The 12,333-nt window shown below is 31.6% G+C and overlaps 1 protein-coding gene across 1 annotated transcript; it reads left to right on the plus strand.

Moving 5' to 3' along the window:
- The first annotated feature begins 109 nt into the window (after positions 1–109).
- LOC105970842 (Exostosin family protein) lies at positions 110–3,659 on the plus strand. The gene is made up of 4 exons (XM_088825500.1): positions 110–821; positions 2,405–2,704; positions 2,837–2,932; positions 3,036–3,659. Exons 1-4 carry the CDS (start codon positions 336–338, stop codon positions 3,450–3,452), a joined length of 1,299 nt encoding a protein of 432 aa, XP_088681626.1. The 5' UTR covers positions 110–335; the 3' UTR covers positions 3,453–3,659.
- The last annotated feature ends 8,674 nt before the right edge of the window (positions 3,660–12,333 follow it).

Raw genomic sequence — 12,333 nt, forward strand, 5'->3', positions numbered from 1 at the left:
TATCACTAATAAATTTTATTATAATGGTAATTATCATGTATTAAACTAATTATCATTTTCATTTGAAATGCTATCCCGTGCATCGCACGGGGGAAAATGCTAGTTTGGTATTAAACAAAACCTATATAAATTCAAAATTCCAAAATCCAGAAACAAGAGCAATTTTACACTCTACAGTACACTGCCCTTTTCCTCCGGATCCACTCTTCTCCTTCCATTTTTCCCAATTCTCTCTCTCTCCTCTCTCTCTCTCTCTCTCTCTCTCTCTCTCTCTCACACACACACACACACACACACACACACACAGTGACAAAACCCTCACAAGTCACAATTGAATGAAGAAATCGATAAACAGGACTCTCATTTGCTTCTCGTTATGCATTCCTCTACTCTTAGGCTCACTCCTCCTCGCCGGAACCCTAGATTACAGATCCCAATTTCTCTCCTTCATCCCCCAGCTCACCAATGCTCCGCCCTGCCTGACCCGATCGCCGCCCCTCCGCGTCTACATGTACGATTTGCCGCCGCGTTTCAATGTCGGATTGATGGACCCCGATTTTCCCGACAACACTCCGGTCACCGCCGCGAATATTCCGACCTGGAGGTGGAACGACGGCCTCCGGAAGCAGCACAGCGTTGAGTACTGGATGATGGCGTCGCTTCTGCACGAGGGGAACGGTTCCGGTCTGACTCGGGAGGCCGTTCGAGTTACGGATCCGGATTCGGCGGAGGTTTTTTTCGTCCCGTTCTTTTCGTCGCTTAGTTTCAATGTTCACGTTCGGAATATGGCGGAGTTGAATACCGTTGACGAGAAGTTGCAGGTGCGGTTTTACTTTTTTTTTTTTGTTAAATATTTTTTTCTTTCGTCAAGGTTAATTTATGAATATACCGAATTGTTCGTTCTGTTGACACTTTTTCTTCTCTTAGATAGTGTTTGAAATTGTGATTGTGGTTGTGATTGCAGCATTTGTTAAATTGAATTTTATATTATTAACGAGACTCAGTCATGATGCCAGTTTAAGATACGTTTCGTTTATCAGTGGTGAATCTTTATATGCTTATTAGTAATGTTTGTAGGGTTGATTTTCTTCCCCTTTTCAATTTCCGTTTAGTACGTAGGCAGCTCGGTTTAGCTCTGTTCGAATCTGGTGTTTCATATATATAATAGGTGTCAATCCCACACATTTTAAGATACAAATAAAACTACATTAGATGATCTGTATTGGTTTAGAGGTTGCAGTTTTACCAAGTCTTAAATTTTCTTGAATTAATATATCAACGTTCAACGAGGGAGGGGTATGTTATGAAGTTTATTCCATTGGTGATGAATTTCGGCACATCTAAAGTCACTTTTGGGCTCTCAAATTCACTTGTTGGTAATAACATAATCCGGAGATGACGCTTGAAATTTCGGACCAGCAATATCAGACAATCTTTCTTTCATATTTTGTGGTTTTCTTGAAAACAAAGAAAAATTAAGTTAGCTCAGAATCGTTCAAATTGTGTCGAGAATGTTTAAGGACATGAATAATGACTCAATTCGATCATTTATCTTTCTGGGGCTGATAGATGCAGGGAAATTGTTTCAGCTTTTAATAAGTTTGTCGTTTTGAATTATTTGGAAACGGAGTCCTTCCCCTTTGTTTAAGGTCTAAGGATTTGGTAACGGGAACTGAAGAAATAGAACATTTCATTGTTGTGAACTTAACTCATTTGTTGCCACTTTTCCCTAATGGAGATATCTGTGTATGGGCTTTTTGGAAGTAAACTTTTCTTTCATGATTGAATTATATTTATTGTATCTGTTTGAAAATTGAACTTTTACGCAGGGATTCTAACTAGCACAAGATTCCTGGTAATTTTGATGATTTAATTTGGTATATCGAGTTGTTGTAACTAATTCGGTTTTCTCTTAGGAGCTTAGTGAACATCTTACTAGACATTCGGTTGGACTGGTTCAGATGTTTTAATTACTTTGTTGTCGTTTGGTTTGTTAATGGGTGAATCTTCTGAAACCGGATTTCTCTACCTGTCAACTCTTAACCTGAAACATGATACGCACATGATACATTTTTATAGGATTATTTTGAAACATAAGATTGAGCACTGAGTGAATTGATCTTGTTTTATGCACTGCTTTATTTGTCTATAAACCACAGTGGTGATGAGCTATGTTTGCCGGTACCTTTGCTACTCATGCATTGTAAAAACTTTTACATGTTTCATTTGCCGCATTGTAAATGAATATTTGTATTTATCTACAAATTCTTGTTTTCTTGAGCTCCCTTTCCCATCTGTATTTGATTTAATTACCAACTATTAAATTATTTTATGTTTATCGCTTAAAATTTCAACCCTTGCTGTCATTTTATGGAGCTGATAATCATTGCTTCTAACTATACAGCTAGAGATGATAAATATATTAAAAGCATCGGATTATTGGAAAAAGTCTGGAGGACGAGACCATGTAATTCCCATGCACCATCCAAATGCTTTCAGACATTACCGAGATGAAGTTAACGCCTCCATATTCATCGTTGCTGACTTTGGCCGAATAATGAACATTTCCAAATTGGCAAAAGACGTAGTTGCCCCTTACCCTCACATGGTAGAGTCATATATCGCTGAAGAAGAAAACCATGTGGACCCTTACAAGTCTCGTCAGACGCTTCTTGTCTTCCGAGGGAGGACTAAGAGGAAAGATGTAAGCCAACCGAAACACAACCTTTTCATATTCATCAAAATAATAAAATACTTTTTTTTTCGTGTATTTTTAATTTTTTATATACTTAATTAATCTACTGAAGCACATGTTTCTCACATGCTGATCTGGCAGGAGGGCAAAATCCGTGCTCAGCTACATAAAATGTTAAATGACACGAAAGATGTCATATACGAGGAGGGTGCTGCATCGGAAGAAGGCTTTAAAGCTGTAAGTATTTCAGACTCGAAGATGAAATTATTAATTAGTCAATAATGATAAGATAATTGCGCAATTAGGCTCTAATTTTTTTTGTTTTTTTTCGTATACTTAGTCTGCCGAACAAATGCGTTCGTCAAAGTTCTGTCTCCATCCAGCAGGCGACACTCCATCATCTTGTCGTCTGTTCGATGCTATAGTGAGCCAGTGCATACCCGTTATCGTGAGCGACAGATTAGAGCTACCGTTCGAGAGCGAAATAGACTACAAAGAATTCTCGATGTTCTTCTCGGTCAACGAAGCACTTCAACCTGGCTACTTGATCGACAAGCTGAGGGCAGTTTCGGAAGATCAATGGCTCAAAATGTGGTCGCGAGTTAAAAGCATTACCCACCATTTCGAGTTCCAATATCCCCCGAAGGATGAAGATGCAGTCAATATGATTTGGAGACAGGTGAAGCACAAGGTACCCGCGGTTAAGCTTGCTGTACACCGGAGTAGGAGGCTGAAAATACCCGATTGGTGGAGGTAATATACCGATGTTTTTGTTACAGCGAGTTTATACGTTTTTCTACGTTCGATTCTTTTGGACAGCCCCTCTTAAATTTGAATAAGATGCTATAGATAGTTACAGTGTACTGAATTGTATAGTTGATAAACTCTCTCCTGCCAGGAGTTTTGTACTTTGTACAATACAAGTATATAGATTGATGTTGTTGACATTTAAATTTCCGCCATACAGCACGAGTTGTTTAGTTTCTTAAAATTAATGTGAAATTACCAATAGGCCCCTAGTTGACTACTTATTAACAAATAGGCCCAGACAAAAAAACTTCTTTATCCTAAGGGGAGTGGAAATATGATTTTCTTTTGCCTAAAGATCTATCAAAGACAAAAATTATGCTGACCGGCTCGTTTGGTTACCGCTATAAGGTGATGCTGACTAAATAATAAAGGTTAATAACATGTCCGGTTGGTAAGATTCACACTTTTTCAAACCCGCTACTAAAATCAAAGCCCGCTATTAAATGCTACAATTTCATTAAATTAGTAGCACCCCTCCCACTGAGATTAATTTAATAATTTCATTAAATTAGTAGCACCCCTCCCACTGAGATTAATTTAATAGGGGGCGACTAAAAAGGAAAAATACAATTTTATCCTTCAAATTATATTTTATTATTGTAGACTAAGTGGTTTTATAGACAATTCATATATAATAACTGATTTTAACAAATTTAACAGAAAATTTAATCTAAGAAACCGAACATGCTACTAACTAAATAATTAATTAGTCTGTAGAGTTAATACAATCTCATGTAATTCAATCTAATCCAATATAGGTAACCGAACGAGCCATTATAGTAATATTTCAGTATGTGACTGGTTACATAGTAAGGGCCCTTTTGGTTTGCATTATTAGGCATGATGGGATATGTTGTACCCCATAATACAATATTTGGTTCACATGTTTTGTTATCCTTGATATCCGGCCCCACTGATTTAATCACCCATTTGATTTATTAGTTATCAAGCCAATTTTGGCTTGACAATTTATCCCTTCAATTATCCCACCATTACACCCATGTGAATTTTCGAAAATACCTTACATCATACGAAAATTACAAATTTATAAAAAACTAAATTAATTTATATTTATATATAATTTTTTTTATCTCCTATTTTGCAACCATTTTTTTTTCTAATTACTTTAACACTAAATCTTGGCTAGCACAATCATTATCTACTATATCTATATTTTTTTTTAATTATTATTGTTATTATTTTATCTCCTATTTCCCAGCCTATTTTCTCTAAAAAATTGCTTCATTTATTTAATGATCAATTTCATATTATGAAAATTAAGTTTTTTGAGTTTTTATTATTAAATTTGTATAAATGTTAATGTTGTTACCGATATCACTAATAAAAGGAATTTTTATCTTATTTTTTTTTATCTTATTTTTTATTTTTCTTTTCATTTTTTTCATTTTCATGATAAAGCACATTCTTTTAAGAATGTATCTATTTCTAGCTTTTTTTCTTTAATTAAGCTACCTTTTAAGGATTCTAGTAATTCAGGTAGATAGAAGCATTTTTTCAAATTGAGCAATTTTGTCTAATTGCATTCCATCGCAGAATCCATTGACCGCTGCGTAAATGACTAGAATTTGTTTTTCAATTGGCAATGGAGTATATTGTGGTTTGAGTATTTCTGTCAGCCTTGCCCCTCTATTGAGTAATGCCTGAGTGGCAGCATCAAGGTCTGAGCCAAATTGAAATTTTATTATAATTGCTATTATCATTTATTAAACTAATCATTATTTTTATTTAAAATGATATCTTGTGCGATAAATGCTAGTTACATATAAATACTAAACTCACCATTAAATTGTATTGTGATAGCTATTTGATTATTATACTAATTATCACATCAAACTCACGATTAATTACACAAAAAATGCATGAACATCTAAACGGAAAAAAAATACTCAAATTAGTTCAACTAATTTTGCAAACACAGATTTGTGCAAATATACCCTCATGTATATCATATTGAATTACTACAAAAATATCGGAGAAATGAAGATCATTAAAAAATAATGTTAATGCATGACCAAATTAATTATACACAATGACCAAATTAATATGTACATGTGGGATAACGAGTTTGAAAGACCACACATATTAAATATGGAGATACAAAACAGTTCAAATTCCAAACAATTAGGCTTCACTTGTATATGATGTAGACATGGTTTCGTACCCATTTTGCGCAAGTCAAGAACCGGCGATCTGGGTTGGCAGGGGTTCAAGAAGTTTGTAAGGCGAGTTGTAAACCACAATAACAAAATTGTTGTTGCTGGCCATTTGAATAGAATGCATCATACTCGTTGCTGCTCGAACTCCTACGCGAAGTATTGTTACCGGCGCTCATACGGGAAAACAATTGTAAAACGGAATACAATAGTCGGGATTTTTTCTTCAATTATCGAAGGAAAAACTTAGGGTTTAGGAGTGAAAGGGGCTGAAAAATGAAGGAGGCGTATGGCTAGTAAATATTGCATTTCAGGGGCATTATAGTCATTTTGAAAATAATCCCACATTAAACTGGTTTATCAGCTATACAAAACACGGTGTTGTTCATCATGGGATTATTAGTCTCAGCCCAATACAACCAACCAAAAGACATACTCAGTATTGTGAATCAGCAGTTTAAGCCCAATACTACATATCCCATCCATACCTATCTATCTAACCCACCCAACCAAAAGGACCCTAATAGTATTGCTTAGCATAGTATAATAAATATTTACTTTGATTGTATTGACCGGTCAACACAACTTCTTCTTTATGAAAATAATAAATAGAATAATTTTATTGTGTTACACAGTAATAATACTGTGTTGAGCGATATGATCAACGCAGAAAAAGAATATTAAGTTTAAAAAATGCTATTATGTAACACAGTGATATCATTCTGTTAGACAACAATATTACTGCATTGAGCGATAAACAAAAAGTATATTAATATTATTGTGTAATAGAATATTATTATTATATAGGCATAACAACAGAGTGAAAAAATAAAATTAAAAAATCAACGCTGTTGATCGGCTGTACTACAGCGGCGACCAAAAGCGATGTCGAAACTGAATTGTTGGCAAAACTAAGAAATTGGTGAAATTGAGGTTAAACTTAGATTTGTGTGTGGTTTAGGTTTGTATGCAAGTTCTTGAGTCCCTTACGTAATATCCCTTACTAAAAAGTCAATTCTAAGTATTTTAAATAAAACGACAGTATTTTCGTTCTATATAAACAACGGTTAAGTGCACTTTGCACCCCCATACTTTGACCCGTTTTGCACTTTGCCTTCAAAAAAATAAAATAAAAAATTGCACGATCATACCTGGACTGCCTAATTCGTTGCACCGATTACTTAAAAGTCCATTTTTTGGCTAAAAAACTTCCGGAGTTGCACATATGCGATACACACGTGAGAATGAAGGGACAATTTTGCCAATTGGTTTCTAGAAAAAAAAAAAAAGAGAACGAAAATAATTTACCCGACCATCTTCTCCAACTTCCCATCTCTCAAATCAGAGACAAAAATATTTGTTATAAACCCAGTTAAGTGGAATTATCCAAAATGCCCCTATTTAATATTACAAAAAATTACCATATTATCTTATTTTGAAAAATCCATTATTTTTTTGGTAGATATGCGAATCCCCCTATTTTCTCTACACAATCCCTCTATTATCTTCCCTCCTATCACGCAATTACGCAATTTCAGTTTAAGTTTTATCTTTCTCAAAAAAAAAAAAAAAAAAGGTTTAAGTTTTAACATTTATTTTTAATTTTTAAAATAACTTTTTTTATATCAATTTAAAACAAAAATTGGTTTTTTTTATTTTACTTTTTTAAATGGTTCATATTTAAAAAAAATAAACTATATACACATCGAAAATCACTATGAAATTAAAGTAAAAATTACTATAAAATAAAAACCACTATGCAATTAAAGTAAAAATTTCTATAAAATAAGCATAATCCACATTAATATTAACATAATTCACTATATAATCACCACTCTGTAATTAACGAAAATCACTATGTAGTTAACAAATTTCATTACAAAAATTCACTAAAAATCTATCAATTAACAAAAACCACTATGTAATTAATAAAAACCACTCTGTAATTAACGAAAACCACTGTATAATTGCAAATTCCCAGACTTGTTTGTTTATTTGTATGGGTTAAGAAAAATGAATCTTTACAAATATTCACATCGAGTCGAGGCAGATGAATCATTTTGCTTCGACTTAGTACATAACTCAAAATTGATTTATTATTATTATTATTATTATTATTATTATTATTATTATTATTATTTTTTTAATATTTTAATTTCCAGGCCTGGTTTATAGAACTTCCAAGAGGGATATTAGATTATCTCACGTAGGAGCAGGTATTGCAGGCCCAATCAGAAGACGACTGCACTCGTCTCGTGACTCTACTTCCGCAAACAGAATCAACTTTATTGGATTGGGCAATAAATCTTATGGCCGCTGTTGCCCAATTGGAACATCTCAACAAGATGAACTCTCGTAATATCGCAATGGTTTTCTGCAATGAAACCGCTACGAAATCGGAATTGAATATGCAGGCTTTGATTTCCGGCAAAGCCTCCGAGAAATTGGATTTAATCACTTGTTTCACCGACCATTGTTTGCCGTGGTGATGGTGGGGTTGGTGGCGGGGCAGCGTGGGTGTTGTTTGTAGAAAAGGAAGAAAATAGATATGTAGAGCGGCAAATCTAGGGTTTGAGTGTGGGACATAATAGAGAAACAGAGAAGAACTGAGTATAAAATATAAAATATTAAGAAATGTGATAAGAGAAAAGGTTATAATTGTCAAACTATATTAACTTTTATTAATTTTAAATGCTTTGGATTTAACTTAAAAATAAGAAAAAAAATTGGATCTATCGTAATTGAAGGAGTCTAATGAGGGGTGTTTGTCAAATTATCCTTTTTTTTTTTTTAATATAAAACTATATATTAGTTAAAATAAAAAAGATGTTTTTATTTTATTTTATTTGATTTGATATTTGACTATTAAAAAAATATTTTGTAACAGTTGATCAAAGTTTTTTAATCTTTAACCCTGTTTGTATATTAATATAGCAAACAATTCTTATTTTTGCCAATAAATATAATTAATTATTGAGATAAAAAGAAAATTGAAGTTTTATATATACACATAAAATATAAGTAGTGAATAATTTATTTTATTATTATTATGATAATGCTTATAATAATCATTTTTAATAATTTTTAAATAATTATTAGTCTTGATTAGAAGACAACGTTGTTAGAAAAAAAAATTATATATGCTGTCAATATTCATGTAACATAAAAAAAAAAAGAAAAAAAAAAAACTTACAAGTAAAATAATGTTATAACTAAAATAAGAATACAAGTCAAAGTTTTGTTATAAATTTGAACAAACTTGAATAATTTGTATTCTGTAAGATTCCTTTAGACCACAACTCTAGAAGGCAATTAGAAGTAGTGCCAACCTTATTAGTTCGTAATTTACATTATTGGTTGTAAATTGAATAATTAACATACTCCTAATTATACGTAACAACATAGTGGTGAACATGCTATACACATCACTAGTTGTAATTAATAACCTAATTAACGCACAATTAAGGAATCTGCTTGGTCCAACCCCATCTATACACTAAACTAATTGTAACCACTTGTTGTTAAATATGGTCACGAATTAAAATTATTATTAATTTGACATCAAACATATGAAATTAAGTGCCAGCTGGCAATCAAAATCATGAAAGTGGCTATAGACAATTCCCAGACGTCTCCTTATTTTCGGTTAAAAATTAATTAATTGATTAATTAAAAAAAAAAATAATATATATTATCTAATAATCAAGATTGTAACTTGTCACTTGATCCAAAATCCAAACCGCGTATCAACATTGATTTACATGATGAAATAACATAGACTTATTTTTATTTCACGCTTATAAAATGACCAAAGTCCACCTCTCAAGTAGTGTACCAAATTTGACAATTTCAATAAAAAGTTTTGCCCTGAAACAGATTTAGAGCCTGTTTGACTAAGCTTTTATAAGCTTATATGTTAGTAAAACGCCTTTGGTAAATTTATTCAAAATATCTTATTAAAGAAAAAAAAAACTATTAGGGAACTTTTAAGCCGTTTTTTAAAAAAAGAGTACATCCACTCCACCGATTTCCACCGATTTCTAAATAAGATCTTATGTGTTCATTTACTAAAATATTTAAAATACAATATTACACTCATCTAACTTAAAAGCTCTAATCCAAACACGTTAAATTCAATCTTTAAAATAAGATCTAAGAGCTTATCAACTTCTAAAATATCTTATCTGATGTAAGAGCTTATAAGATGTATTCAAATAAGTTTAGTCAAACGGACCCTTAAACAGGAGGGCTGACAAAATTTGAGCAAACTAATATTTTAAAATCAGATTATAAATTTCATATTTTCCTAATATTTTATCCATGAATCACAAAATCATCGAAATCTAAAAAGAGTTTCTTAATCTCATCGATTTCGATCCAAATATTACATATTTAAATGTAATTGACTCCATTATGATTTGCTTTGGATTTTGGGTCGGAATCCAAAGTGCATATAAAATTACCAAAAAATCCAATTGCTACTCGGATTTAAATTTTCCAAAATATCTCGAAAATTTTAAGCTTTTCGAAAAAGTAAAAATATATAATCCATTTGTTTTCCAACCCTACCTTACTCTTACCAACCATTACATCTTTATTTTCCACTTGAAGTGTCCAAATTAAGAGTTTGCCATTTCATGGGTAGGTAATAGGTTGCTTTACTTACTTAGGTCGACTACTCATTTAAAATGCTTATTCAAATATTAAACTAATTCAAGAGTTGTTGGTGTGGCACTAATCTTTTAGGAAATTAAAATATATATTAATCATTAATGTTATGTTAATTTAATTTAATTAAATTTTAGTTAATTTGTTGATAATGATATGTTGAATAAAATAATTTTCCAAGTGGGTTGATTTGTTGGCCCAACTCTTTGAAAAAGTACCAAGTGGGAAAAACCTAAGTTAAACACATGTACAAAATCAAATGATTAATTTATAATTGATTATAAAAATGGAATATCATTCAAATGATGTGTGATCCACTTATGACAAATGTACTACTCGGTCTTCATTGGTCCTATTGTGCAAGATTCAAATGTATCTGGTAAGAAAAATTTGGATGACAATGTGAACTCAATTTCTGTTTCAGATATTGAAGTTTTTGACAATTACTGTGTATCGATCGTAACTTATGGTAATGACATTTTTCATATCATTACGTACCAAAAGAATTTGTATACAATTTTTTTTTTTTTTTTTTTGATATATCGTTACTTTTGGTACAGTACCATGGTACATGGTACTCTATCATTATCTTGTATTACGCTAAGTTTGTGAAAAAATCTTGTGAAGTATAACAACCTATGAATTTGAATGTATGTATATTTTTATTGAGCTAATAAACATTACACATTAATTTTATGACGCTACGTAACGCAAATTTAATTACATACATGTTTGGTTATTGTTAAAAAAATAAATATAAATATATATAATTACATTTAATTTGAAAAAAAAATATAAGAAAAAATACATGTAATAAAATAAAGTATTTAGAAATATTTTTTTGAATGAAGTTATAGAAAATAAAGGTAAAAAAAAAAAAAACTATAATAGTAGGCATGTTAGATACGGCATTACCATGGTATTGAGAGTGAAATACGATTACAATACCAGCCATTTGCGCTACAATACCAATATTGTATCCAACGAATTTGGTAACCATACTTTGGGATTTTATCGATAATCTTCGATTAGTATGCCATAGTATGATAGTATTCGGTAAGTGGCAATTTTTTTCTACCCCTGTATTTATATATCGGTAAATTACAACCACCATCCAGATGTATGGTCAAATTACGAAAATCCCATCCCGTTTGAGTAATTACATCCATCCGTCAAATCTTTTTACACGCTCACCCTTGCGGTCTCAAATTTAGTGAAATCTTCGAGATTATATGGAATATTATCATTTTTGTACTCGTTTTATCCCATTCGACCTCTACATTTTGAAGCAAGATGATCATAACATGTATTTTTTAGCTTGTATATATCAAATTGTGGTGTATCAGAAAATGTATGTTTAGTATATATACCCCGTGTATTAAAATTATTACAAAGACATCTATATAAATTCGATTTATTATAAGTAAACGTTCCCCAGCCGCCCTGTTATGATCCCGTCACTAACGTAATGTCTACATAAATTCAATTTATTATAGTAAATGTTCCCCGGCCGCCCTGTTATGGCTCCGTCACTGATCGTAATTAATTATCATAAATAAAACTCAATGGTATAATTAAATGTAATTACACACTAAAAGGGAGATTTAGTCTAATATTTGTTAGTGCACGATAGATTAAGCTAATGCTACTACTCCAATTGTAATATATTACTCTAAAATTTCCTAATTTTCTTATTTTCACCAATGTTAGCAAATTAAAGAATACCCAACAACTAAAAAAAAAATAATTGATTGCTAATTAATTAGTTGCTAAAAAAAAACCTTGGGTTGTTGACTTTTTACACTGACTTGTACCTTAGTTATTGGACGCTTTGCAGAATCTTCCATACCACAAATCGGTTGTTTTTATTTAATTATTTATTTTGGAGTTATTCACCATTTTCTAAATTAAACAATATTCATTGAATATAAAACAATTGACTTACAAATAGTTGATAGGAGAATCAACATAAGGAAGCTGGCATGC

The sequence above is a fragment of the Erythranthe guttata genome, chromosome 11 (assembly GCF_056151865.1).
Source record: "Erythranthe guttata isolate IM_541 chromosome 11, IM_541, whole genome shotgun sequence".
Taxonomy (NCBI): Eukaryota; Viridiplantae; Streptophyta; class Magnoliopsida; order Lamiales; family Phrymaceae; genus Erythranthe; species Erythranthe guttata.